A 13,460-nucleotide genomic window follows, 5' to 3' on the forward strand; every position below is an offset into this window, starting at 1 on the left:
CAACGCACCGAAACGCGTCGACATAAGGACTACTTGATGTAACATACATTGTATGAATTTTAAACAATATATGCCAAAAAGTTTGGTTTTTTACTTTTATTTTGTGTTTATGTTTTGAGCAACTATAAGAATAGGATCTATTTTGTATTAGACTATGGAATGCTCAAATATATTTGTAGGACATGATATATCCTGTTATGAATTTTATATGTATGTTTTTAACTAATGAAATTAAAATGTTGATTGTTGAGAGAAAGAAAACTATTCTAGTGTGGTGTAATAATAAGTACCTGCATAACTCTTCTGTCTAGCTAGTAGTATAATACATTATAAGTAGACCAGTGGGTCAAAAAGCTTTAAACAACACAGAAAGGAATCTTGTTTTTTGTTATTATCTCAATACCCAGTCCTTTCTGGTTTCCTGGGTAACTCTCTTCTTTGAAGCTTTGTAAATACTCCCAAGGAAAGCTATAGTGGCGTGATATTTATAGGTGGAGTGTGGCATGGAGGGGTGGAAGGACAGGTATAGCTCTCTTGGCTTCGAGGATGAGTTTGACTATATATCTGGCGAGACCTGCCTTTGGTACATGAAAACCATTACGATGTTCAGCAAAGGCAACGAAAAGTTGTTGTGTTTTCCTAAAGAACTTGGTGTCATCAATGCTGTACATTAGTGAATACTTGACTTAACATGTGTGAGGTGCTTACTCAGCTACTGTGTCGGGCGGAGAGAAAAAGACCGGCAGTTCTATATTTTAGATGAGATAAAAAGGTGACCCAACCTTGGGTAAGAGCTTAGGGTTGTTTCTGAGGACAACCCGGTTATTGTGGACCTAGAAGAAAGGCTAACACAGTTTAAGAGCATGAAAGAAATAAGTTACTTACCTGTAACTGCAGTTATCCAGTAGTGGTATCTTTCATAGATTCACATGCTTTAATCATTCCCTGTCGTCAGGGGTTTAAGTGGGCCGGGTCTCAAGGGGTCTGAGCACCGGCAGTTTTTTTAAGGGGGGCTCGAACCGGGTCTCTATCGGGCTCTGTTTTGAGCCCTGGCACAGGCTGGCCCTTTTTTTTCCGAACTGCAGTGACAGCAGTTTGCTATCACTTCAGTCCGGAAAAAAGTGCCAGGGCGCAAAACAGCCCTATAGAGACCCGTATCGAGACAGCAGGCATGTCGATGTGCGCTGCCCACACTGCTCACTTCTCACTAGTGGAGAAGTTATGGCATGATGTCATGCCAGGTGAGCGTTATGGGGGAAGGGAAATCCCTTAAAGAGTCATTTTCTTTCTGGATTTCCCTTCTCTTTCTAAAACACAAGAGCAGCAACTTGTGGTAGGGTCACCAGGGCTTTAATTGGACGCTTTTTCAATATTATATGTAACAAGCATTAGATGAAGCTTATTTATCTTATGCAACTAATAACCATTGACAAAGCCAATAGTCTTTACTTGTTGTAGGTATGATGTCACTTGTTGTATCATATATCTGGATGCAATGACAGAAACACCAAAATACAAGTCGGGCGGCACACTATGCTAAGCACAGATTTTTAGCGTGTTTTAAAGCCACGCCCCTAATTACACTGGCCACTTTTTTCATCCCACTTAAAGCCCTGCCTGTCGTCAAAGTGGGAGTCCCACGTTAATACAATTAAAGTAGTAATTAAAAAACCTCATAGGTTATCAGGGAGGCAACCATGCACTTAATAGAACCTTACCCATGAGAGGCTGAGTTCCTTAGATTTTTCCAGCACAAGTGTGGGCAATAATACTGCAGTGTAAGGGAAGCCACTTGGAAATACGTATCTGAAGGTTTGATTTTTGAGGAATTTGTTCAGACATCTGAGATCTAAACTAGGTCTCCATTCTTCCAATTTTTTGCTATCAGGAAGAAGCGGTTATAGAAGTCTTTTCTTCTTTGTGCTACTGGAACCCTTTCTATTGCCCCCTTCCGTAGCATATTTTTTGCTTCTTGTTTGAGTAAATGAAGACGAGGGGGTGCGATCCCCTGGGTGGAGTGTTTGGAGGGGGCTGGACAAATTCTAGAGTGTGGCCCAAAGATATGAGATCCAAGATCCATTTGTCCATTGTAATATTGCGCCATTGATGAATAAAATGGGAAACGTTCGCACTGACTGGGGAAGTGGGGGGCGTAGTACCCTGATAAACTCACCGTTTGCGACCTGAATCGGTTGATTGTGAGGCCGGTTTCCTTCATGAGCCTTGCTTGGAGAAACCAGCTGTAGTTGGCTGCCGATAGGATTGCTGCTAGTAACCTTGATGATATTGGGGCTGAAAGGATTGGTAAGTTTGGGTGTGCTGGGAAGTGCCTCTATAGCCCAAAACTCCACGTCCTCGTGCACCCCGAAAAGGCACTTCACAATATTGTAGGGTGCCTAATGCGGGGGGAGTGATCAGCAGCCGGCAATGACAAACGTGTCCTGAGAGGGCTCCCAGGGCGAGCTCCGTTATACTATATATTATCCTGATTTAGGGGTGCACCCGCACATGAAAACATGCACCTGTGCTGCCGGCTGCCCTAGAAACGTTAGACAGCCGGGCAGACACGAGCGGCGAGGACGAGGGAGCCTGGAGTACAGGAGAAGGGGACCTGCACCGGGCTGTAGCCGCCATTTCATGCTTCTGGCTGAGGCTCGCAAGGACCTGTGACAGCGCGACGCTTCGGTGCCCTGGAGACCCTGAGTGCGACCGGTGAATCAGTCGACGTGACAAGCAGGGCCTGACCAGCCGCGGAACCGTCCGGAAGACCAGAGTGGACCCTGGAGCTGCAGCGGTATGGGACTGGAAGTGAGGAAGCCTAATCTGGTGAGAGCGGTCCGCATAGCGCAGCAGGGATGGGGCGGCGCGCAGATTACACACTGCGCTCTCCCCCAGGGGCGCATTAGTGAGGCAGTGGGGAGCTCTGACACTGGCCAGCGAGCCTGGTAAGATCAGCAACAGGAGCCTGGATTCCTGGGATGGCGCCCAGGGGACCAGCACGGACCATGGGGCTGTGGTGATGACGTTCGGAGTGTGAGGAGGCTGATCCCTAAGGGAGAGTCACGCAAAGCCCATTAGGAACAAAGCAGCTGAACGGACTGCACATGGAAGCGGGGGCGAGGTGCTCTCCATTTCAATCAGCCACCCCTGCTGCTGAAGCCCTGGCCTGTGGGCTCTGACTGCCTAGTGGTGGTCAGTATACCACTTGGAAAATCGCAGGGAGCCCTTGGTGGACTGATCAGTGAGCGGCCAATGGCACGGTCTACGGATTTCCTACTACTTAAAGCTGACCACTCTAAGTTAGCTGATACGGTGAAAGACCATAAGACACTACTGTCGGACATGGCGCCATGCCAGAAGGGGCAACAACAAGGGATTACATTGCAGGAATGTGTCAAAGACGCAGAAGGATATTCTAGACGCAGTAACATCAATATCGTTGGCCTGCCAGAAAACTGTGAAGGACCCAACGCGACCCAGTTTATAGAAGACTGGCTGCAGCAAGTAGTGGCTCCAGACGGGCTCTCGACAATGTTCTGCGTTGAGAGAGCACACAGAGTACCCGCTACAAAACCGGTGCCTGGTGCGCCACCTCGGCCTATAGTTGAGAAAAAGATTTAATTAAAAAGAACGAGATACCTTGCTTCTCAGGGCCAGAGAACGCTTCCCAATACAGCCTGAAAACAAAAAGGTCTCCCACTTCCCTGATTACACTATGCTGGTACAGCGCCAAAGAGCTTCAAACCTACATGAAAAGGCGGAACTCAGGAGATTGAATCTCAAGTACGCACTGCTCTTCCTGGCTCGCCTGAAGGTACTACATGACCAGAAGAGTCACTTTTTCAATGAACTTGAAAAAGCCTACACCTGGCTGGATGAAACCTTTCCTGATGGGCAGCAAGGTGGGTCTAGACGGGGGACCCTCTCCGGAACACAGTGACCGAGGCAACTTCCAGACAAGCAGGACGACTCCAGTAAAACCCCGTCAATAGAGCAAGTCCAGGAAGTCAACGGACAGCCAAGAGACGGCAGCGGCGTTTAAATATGCAAGATACCAGGCATCAGAGACTTCTTCAAGGATACGCCACAGCAATCCGACTGAAAGTAGTTTGACTCTGTTCCCCACTGTCACCCCAAAGACGGCTGATGACTTCCTGCGTTGATGGATAGAGGCGGAGATGTTCTCGTCCCTCTGTTACATGGGGTGGTAATGTATAATGTATGGTTTAGATATTTGTCTCTTAGGATATGAGAAAGGACTATTGTCAACAGGTGCTAATTTTAACGTGTGTATTATGCTTGTCTGTTATGCCGGGCTGACAACATTTCCCAATTATGGTGACACTCTAATACACTGGTTTGGCGGGTGGCTGAGGGCATGGGTCCAGACAGGATACAGCAATTACGGGGCACTTCCTTTACGTCACAGTAATGCTGTCCCTTCTCTCACACTAGACAACACACTAGAGCTAGTGCGCACCAAGGTTTGGGCGTATAGCCTAATGGGTGAGGGCAGCCTGGTGTGGCAATATGGCCGAGTCCCCAGCAGCGATAACACACTGTAGTTTGCAGCCCTGATGGCTACAGATGGTTGGATAGTTTAGTCGGACACCGTTCTGGTGTTGGATCCTGCATTGGGAACTTTACGTGAGGTATTGGTACTTGGCTGGTACGTGCCGTGTCGGATAGAGATCTGCTCAGTTTACAATAGTACAAAGTGCGAAACACAGTTCACATTCAGAATTGCATGGCTGCTCCAGGGTTGCAAAACCTAACTACTTGGAATGTCAGGGTGATGGGGTCGGTACATAAGAGACATAGGATATATGCCCAGCTTTGCAGGCGACAAATACAAATAGCATTTTTGCAGGAAACGCACCTAACTAACGTCGAGGCGATTAAAGTACAGAAAAAATGGAGGGGGCAAGTATACAATATGTCATATTGGGCATTGGCACATGGGGTAGCTATTTGGATTGGGAGTGGCTCCCCCTTCAAGGAACTGGCACGACGTGTAGACTCAGACGGCCGGTATGTCCTTTAATTTGGAACTCTAGATGGACAACATGTAGTACTGGGTAGTGTATATGCGCCAAATACAGAGCAGGACAGATTTTTACAAAGACTAAATATGGTTCTGGCAGACTGGGTTGGGTACCCATGGGTAATGGAGGACAACTATAATGCAGTATTGGATACCAACCTTGACCGCTCACACCTCCCACTGTAGGGAACGATGGCAGCCCGACAAGCCAAGGTGCTGGACTTATGGACGTGTGGCTGGACATTAGGGGAAGCCTGGAGATCCAAACACGAAGGTAACAGGGAATGTTCATTCTACTCCCCAACCCACTCTCTGTACACACGCATAGATCATATTTTTTGCACCAGAGGACTCTTATCGCGAGTTACACAGGCCACTTATCTAGGGAAGACAATATCTGATCACAATTAGCTGGAACTTACACTGTCTTGGGGGCGCGTCCCCATGCCGGTCCCCACGTGGACTCTTAACCCGCGTACACTGGAAGACTCCGTCTTTCGCAACACGCTAGCATCCACTATCAGTAATTACTTTAACGAAAACACAAACACAGCATCCACAAGAATGGTCAAATGGAAGGCCTTCAAGATAGTGAATAGGGGGGCAGCAATGAGCTTGATAGTAGGGGCAAGACAAAGGGCCTACAGGGAGTTGCAATGAGTGGAAGAGACGATTGGAGAATTGGAGGCGGTGGCTTTACACGACCCAGCCAGGTCAATGACACTGCAGTAGGCGCATATTATTGATGCTGATTTACTGGAGCGACTCCGAACTATGACAACCAAGGGTACATACAAAAGTCACATGCAGAGGCGAACAGAGCATGTGCACTTTTAGAGCAAATAATACGGGATGGCCCACCCCGACCCCAGTGCTCAAAGCCACGACGTCAAATAACGTGACCGTGAACACACAAACTGAGAATAATGCAGCTTTCTGTGACTACTACGAGACCCTTTATGATACCCCCCTGGACCCTGAGAATCAGGACATGGTTGACTTCTTATCTCGACTCCCCTTTCCCCAGTTTGCAGACTCAGACAGAGATGTGTTAGCGGCACCAATCACACGCACAGAAATAAAAGAAGCTAATACCTAATTGCCCCACAATTAAACACCTGCTCAAGATGGGCTCCCAGTTGAGTTTTATGCCACTTTTTCGACGCTGCTGATGCCACACCTAGGAATATTGTACAGTATGGCCCTAGAAACCAGTCACCTACCGGATACAACAATGCAGGCACTAATTACTTCTCTCCCGAAGCCCGGTAGGAGCCGAAAGACATTATGGGATACCGCCCCTGGTCGTTATTAAATACTGAGTATAAACTATTCAGTAAAGAGCTAGCGTAACGATTGCTCCCTCTGTGGCCCTGGTTAATCCATATGGACCGGTGCGGTTTCGTACTGGCCCACAGCACGTCCCTAAATATTAGAAGACTATACCACATAATGGATACTGTTCCCGCCGAGCTGAGGGGAGTGGGCTGTATCTCACTAGACATGCAACAATCATTTGACATGGTGGGGTGGAAGTAAATGCAAGCAACCACAAGTAGATTTGGCATCCCCCCGGAATATCTTAAATGGGTCCAACTGTTATGCACTTGAGCGACGACAAGGGCTCGGACTGGTAGTTACATTTCCCACCATACCCAGTATGTAGAGGCAAGAGGCAGAGATGCCCTTTGTCCCTAATATTTTTTTGTGTTAGCTTTGGAACCACTAGCACTACACTCACGCAAGGGACCAATAGACTGGGGCATCCCAACAAGAAGTGGCATGCAAGCACTGTCGTTATATGCGGATGACATCATTGTCTATGTTAAGGATCTGCATGAGAGCCTGGCACCTATAGCTAACACTTTTGCCCACTTGGAGAGGGTATCAGGTCTAACGGTGAATGCAAATAAATCTTAAACTTATTTTTTCCAAGACGACCAACAGATCCAAGATATAATGTTTGGTGACCAGACACTCCAGATAGCGCAGCACACCTTTAAATATCTTGGGATCCAGATCGATAGGTCTTTTCCGAAAGGTACTAAAGACCTTATTATTTCCTTAGATGTTTGTCGGAGTGTGCATTTTCTGCCTGCATATTGCTCTGCTGTTAGCGCCTTGACGCCCTTGGGCTAAGTTAGCGCTCTATACGTTTTATATTAATATTCATTAATTCATAGGTCTGATCTGGACCTACTTGAAGGCAATTTACAAAAGGTGATATCCTCCTTGCGATCCCAGATTACGTTTTGGACATCTCTCCCACTTACAGTAGCAGCCCGATAGCAATATCCAAAATGGTGATGCTTCCTCGCGTACTGTGCTACTTTGTTAATCTCCCCTTCATGATCCCTACACACTATTTCACAATGCTCAATACACTACTGATGATATGGGGGAAGGGCCGTAGGAGGGTTGGACAGACGAAACTACAGCTCCCAACAGATCAGGGTGGTCTGTGGGCACCGGACTTCCGGGCATATTACTTTGCCAGTCTGCTGCAATGGTTGTCATACCGGCTGGCACGTTGCAACCTCCATGAAATAGGCTGTGACGACTCCAATATCGCAAGATGCAGACACCAGACCCTACTGTTGCCACCTGTGCCGGTTCCATCTGATGCGCCACTGCTGCTTCGAATTGTTCTCACGTATTGAAAGCGGGCAAAGCAGTATACACAGCATACAGTGCCATATGCCCCGAACATACCGCTGTAGGGTATACCCACCCCCAATGGCATAGTTATGACTCGTAGCATACGACTGTGGGAGGAGGAGGGGTAACGACGATGGGAACGCTGTTCGGAGACGGAGTATTGCTTAGCCATATGGACTTTGCACATGTGCAAGGGCTCCCGGAGACGCTGTTCCTACTGCACGCACATGTGACGTGATGGGTCAGAAAACACTGGGCTCCGGGTAATGTATAACCACCAACACACGAGCTGGTGCATGCCCTACACCTGATGGGTAATGGAAGACACTTAATTAGGTGGCAGTACTGAGGCATATGTACGCATGCTGCAATATCACTCACACCATTAAGGGGTAAATGGGACGGGAACTCGGAAAAGAACGTGAAGACCAGGACTGGGAGGGAATCCTAGCCTACCCTAAAAAAGTATCCAGGACCACGAGATTTAAATGTATACAATACATGGTATTGAAGAGGGCGTACCTCACGCCGCATAGGCTACATGAGATGTACCCAGGAGTGTCTGCGCAATGCCCCAGGTGCATAGAACCAGATGCAACTCTGATACATATGATATGGTCGTGCCCAACTCTCTCTGGGTACTGGATGCGAATAATTGGAGACATTAACAAGTGGTTGGGGGAACATGGCTAGGCTCGCTGGAAAGTTGCTGGCTGGGGGTTTACCGCATACCCAAGACCCTAAACATACAAGTGAGATTTGCTGATTTATCATTGCTGTAGCGAAGTGGCTCATAACGAGATGATGGAAGTCACCTACCCGCCCCCAATATACAAGTCTGGCGGGGGGATGTCATTAGCGGGGGAGGGCCGAGAGTGATTCTCTACACAGAGAGGAGTACAGGGGGCTGCGGAAGACACCAATATCCTTGGGATGGAACACAATGCTGGAAACTTTTATGGCACTTGATACACAAATAGAATAGGGATAATCCCCTTCCCCATTTCCACATGGCACACCACGAGGGAACTGAATGTAGGATACAGGTGCGTAGGGATTTATAGTGGGTACCCGCTAAAAGAAACTGATAATGGGTGCAGCTGCGGTAGGGCACGCTGCCTGAAGGTACCTGAACGGACCCCATTTCTGCTCTGACATTCAGAAATGTATTTCTTAGTCTTAACCCATCCCAGAGTGCCCAAAACATAGGAAGTGAGCTCAATGTACCACTGACATAGCAATCTAAGTACTAGGGGGTGGGGTGGGAGTAGGAGTTTTATTGCCATAGGATGGGAGAGCTACAGATTTAACAGATGCACCATCCTACAGGCACCATAAAACTGCTGGATAGAAGCATCATGCAGGCTTACTTGAAGAAGGGCGGAAAAAAGCATACTGGTGATGTAGAGCATCCAGGGACTTGACTGTCGATATCTCGCTCAAGTAAATAAACCCTAAATCCAGTAATTGGTGGTAGCTGGTAACAGACTCAAGGGCAGAGGAAACCTCATGGGTGAAGGTCAAAAGTCTCAAAACACATCTGTTTAATATACTAATCTTAAAAACAATCTCTAGACAATGCAGCAACACATAATTTACATTAACCACAGTTTTGAAACCATTATGTTTGAAATAAACCAAAACCCACAAACCTAATTCACATTAACATGATCTAACCGTAACTCAAAACCATGTTGTTAAGTGTAAGCCTAACCCAAATCCTAACCACAATCGTCATAAACATGACCCGAGCCCTACCACCAACGCATGTCCTCCAGCTACCCTGAATGCCGTACTGTGTTCTCCCAATGCCTTGATTTAAATTTCAAACAAAAATGTGAAAGTTTGGTTTTTTTTTCACCTTTATTTGTCACTCTTTTTTTTACCAAACGCTCCATATTGCCCATGGATAATGCACCCCACAAAGATAAAGGTCCACCGTTCAATTGGACTGGTTTTGCAAGTTTGGCCGATCTAGAATGGTCTCAGCGATGCAACTTAGAGTGACCTACTAAAGACTACTTCTTGCACTAGGAAGCAAAACATCTTGTAGTACAAAACACTGTTTAACATATTCTTTAAAACTCTGCTCACGCTCACTGTGACAACTTGGGAAGAAAAACTCCATTCATTGTTAATATAACCTTTGTCTATAAATCTACAAACTGTGTAACATTATTAATTTCATACATCTAAATTATTATTCCTTTACTGATTTGTGAATAAAATGATCTGGGGGGACAACAACCATTTCATTTAGTTAAAGTGACAATAAAATAATTCCCCCATTGGGTCTAGCACACGCACATCTATCACATCCCAGACTATAGTGCTGTACTCACCATCAGTAAACAATAGTTAGCAGCTGTCGTTTGAACTTTGCCCCCTAACCTCTGAGCCAGCTGAGATGCAGTATCATGCTTCGAAGCACTAAGGGTCTTTTCTTGTAACATTTTACGATCATCTGCAATTCTTTTCAACACCATTTCGTGGTCCTGGAAGATGAACAAGAGCAAAATGATAAACACATTCAAACACACAAAACAGCAATAATAAAATGGTAATTAAAGCAGGATGCACGACATAGAACGATGCTGCAAGGGTTTCAAGAACCATGTCCATACAATTACCTACTGAGCATACCCAGAAATATCCTCCCTCTCATCCTTTCAGAAACTAGTTTTGTAGAAAGGTGGGACCCACCATCAATTCTCTCTTCTTAACATCCTAAATGATTCAACAGGGTGCCGCTCGCAGTCGTGGACTAAACCTGCCATTGGGGTGCCGCTCGCAGTCGTGGACTAAACCTGCCATTATCCGGTGGAACTCTGACCCGTAACCTGGGAGCCCGTGTGCTCGGTTACTAACCTTGCCAGCGTGTTGCTTTGGGGAAGCCTTCGCCCTTGACACCGGGAGCGGGACTGTGAGGACCAGAGGTGCTTGCGCCAGGACATCGCGCACACCTGGAGCCTCTTCCCGCCCCCTCCTCCCTGTGGGCTACATAACGACTTGCGGCCCCCGCTTCGCGGGAGCCGCTCGCAGTCGTGGACTAAACCTGCCATTATCCGGTGGAACTCTGACCCGTAACCTGGGAGCCCGTGTGCTCGGTTACTAACCTTGCCAGCGTGTTGCTCTGGGGAAGCCTACGCCCTTGACACCGGGAGCGGGACTGCGAGGACCAGAGGTGCTTGCGCCAGGACATCGCGCACACCTGGAGCCTCTTCCCGCCCCCTCCTCCCTGTGGGCTACATAACGACTCGCGGCCCCCGCTTCGCGGGAGCCGCTCGCAGTCGTGGACTAAACCTGCCATTATCCGGTGGAACTCTGACCCGTAACCTGGGAGCCCGTGTGCTCGGTTACTAACCTTGCCAGCGTGTTGCTCTGGGGAAGCCTACGCCCTTGACATCGGGAGCGGGACTGCGAGGACCAGAGGTGCTTGCGCCAGGACATCGCGCACACCTGGAGCCTCTTCCCGCCCCCTCCTCCCTGTGGGCTACATAACGACTTGCGGCCCCCGCTTCGCGGGAGCCGCTCGCAGTCGTGGACTAAACCTGCCATTATCCGGTGGAACTCTGACCCGTAACCTGGGAGCCCGTGTGCTCGGTTACTAACCTTGCCAGCGTGTTGCTCTGGGGAAGCCTACGCCCTTGACATCGGGAGCGGGACTGCGAGGACCAGAGGTGCTTGTGCCAGGACATCGCGCACACCTGGAGCCTCTTCCCGCCCCCTCCTCCCTGTGGGCTACATAACGACTCGTGGCCCCCGCTTCGCGGGAGCTGCTCGCAGTCGTGGACTAAACCTGCCATTATCCGGTGGAACTCTGACCCGTAACCTGGGAGCCCGTGTGCTCGGTTACTAACCTTGCCAGCGTGTTGCTCTGGGGAAGCCTACGCCCTTGACCCCGGGAGCGGGACTGCGAGGACCAGAGGTGCTTGCGCCAGGACATCGCGCACACCTGGAGCCTCTTCCCGCCCCCTCCTCCCTGTGGGCTACATAACGACTCGCGCCCCCCGCTTCGCGGGAGCCGCTCGCAGTCGTGGACTAAACCTGCCATTATCCGGTGGAACTCTGACCCGTAACCTGGGAGCCCGTGTGCTCGGTTACTAACCTTGCCAGCGTGTTGCTCTGGGGAAGCCTACGCCCTTGACACCGGGAGCGGGACTGCGAGGACCAGAGGTGCTTGCGCCAGGACATCGCGCACACCTGGAGCCTCTTCCCGCCCCCTCCTCCCTGTGGGCTACATAACGACTCGCGGCCCCCGCTTCGCGGGAGCCGCTCGCAGTCGTGGACTAAACCTGCCATTATCCGGTGGAACTCTGACCCGTAACCTGGGAGCCCGTGTGCTCGGTTACTAACCTTGCCAGCGTGTTGCTCTGGGGAAGCCTACGCCCTTGACATCGGGAGCGGGACTGCGAGGACCAGAGGTGCTTGCGCCAGGACATCGCGCACACCTGGAGCCTCTTCCCGCCCCCTCCTCCCTGTGGGCTACATAACGACTTGCGGCCCCCGCTTCGCGGGAGCCGCTCGCAGTCGTGGACTAAACCTGCCATTATCCGGTGGAACTCTGACCCGTAACCTGGGAGCCCGTGTGCTCGGTTACTAACCTTGCCAGCGTGTTGCTCTGGGGAAGCCTACGCCCTTGACATCGGGAGCGGGACTGCGAGGACCAGAGGTGCTTGTGCCAGGACATCGCGCACACCTGGAGCCTCTTCCCGCCCCCTCCTCCCTGTGGGCTACATAACGACTCGTGGCCCCCGCTTCGCGGGAGCTGCTCGCAGTCGTGGACTAAACCTGCCATTATCCGGTGGAACTCTGACCCGTAACCTGGGAGCCCGTGTGCTCGGTTACTAACCTTGCCAGCGTGTTGCTCTGGGGAAGCCTACGCCCTTGACCCCGGGAGCGGGACTGCGAGGACCAGAGGTGCTTGCGCCAGGACATCGCGCACACCTGGAGCCTCTTCCCGCCCCCTCCTCCCTGTGGGCTACATAACGACTCGCGCCCCCCGCTTCGCGGGAGCCGCTCGCAGTCGTGGACTAAACCTGCCATTATCCGGTGGAACTCTGACCCGTAACCTGGGAGCCCGTGTGCTCGGTTACTAACCTTGCCAGCGTGTTGCTCTGGGGAAGCCTACGCCCTTGACACCGGGAGCGGGACTGCGAGGACCAGAGGTGCTTGCGCCAGGACATCGTGCACACCTGGAGCCTCTTCCCGCCCCCTCCTCCCTGTGGGCTACATAACGAATCGCGGCCCCCGCTTCGCAGGTGCCGCTCGCAGTCGTGGACTAAACCTGCCATTATCCGGTGGAACTCTGACCCGTAACCTGGGAGCCCGTGTGCTCGGTTACTAACCTTGCCAGCGTGTTGCTCTGGGGAAGCCTACGCCCTTGACACCGGGAGCGGGACTGCGAGGACCAGAGGTGCTTGTGCCAGGACATCGCGCACACCTGGAGCCTCTTCCCGCCCCCTCCTCCCTGTGGGCTACATAACGACTCGCGGCCCCCGCTTCGTGGGAGCCGCTCGCAGTCGTGGACTAAACCTGCCATTATCCGGTGGAACTCTGACCCGTAACCTGGGAGCCCGTGTGCTCGGTTACTAACCTTGCCAGCGTGTTGCTCTGGGGAAGCCTACGCCCTTGACCCCGGGAGCGGGACTGCGAGGACCAGAGGTGCTTGCGCCAGGACATCGCGCACACCTGGAGCCTCTTCCCGCCCCCTCCTCCCTGTGGGCTACATAACGACTCGCGGCCCCGCTTCGCGGGA

At 50.5% G+C, this 13,460-nt stretch overlaps 1 protein-coding gene across 4 annotated transcripts in view; it reads right to left on the minus strand.

Moving 5' to 3' along the window:
- LOC147685008 (uncharacterized) overlaps positions 1 to 13,460 on the minus strand; it is a 2,279,237-nt gene that overhangs the window by 1,533,718 nt on the left and 732,059 nt on the right. For all 4 annotated transcript variants that reach the window (XM_086940905.1, XM_086940907.1, XM_086940908.1 and 1 more), the window contains one exon: positions 10,045 to 10,197. In XM_086940905.1, the coding sequence (XP_086797031.1) occupies positions 10,045 to 10,197 (153 nt within the window). The remainder of the gene's footprint in view (positions 1 to 10,044; positions 10,198 to 13,460) is intronic.

The sequence above is a fragment of the Lissotriton vulgaris genome, chromosome 10 (assembly GCF_964263255.1).
Source record: "Lissotriton vulgaris chromosome 10, aLisVul1.2, whole genome shotgun sequence".
NCBI lineage: Eukaryota > Metazoa > Chordata > Amphibia > Caudata > Salamandridae > Lissotriton > Lissotriton vulgaris.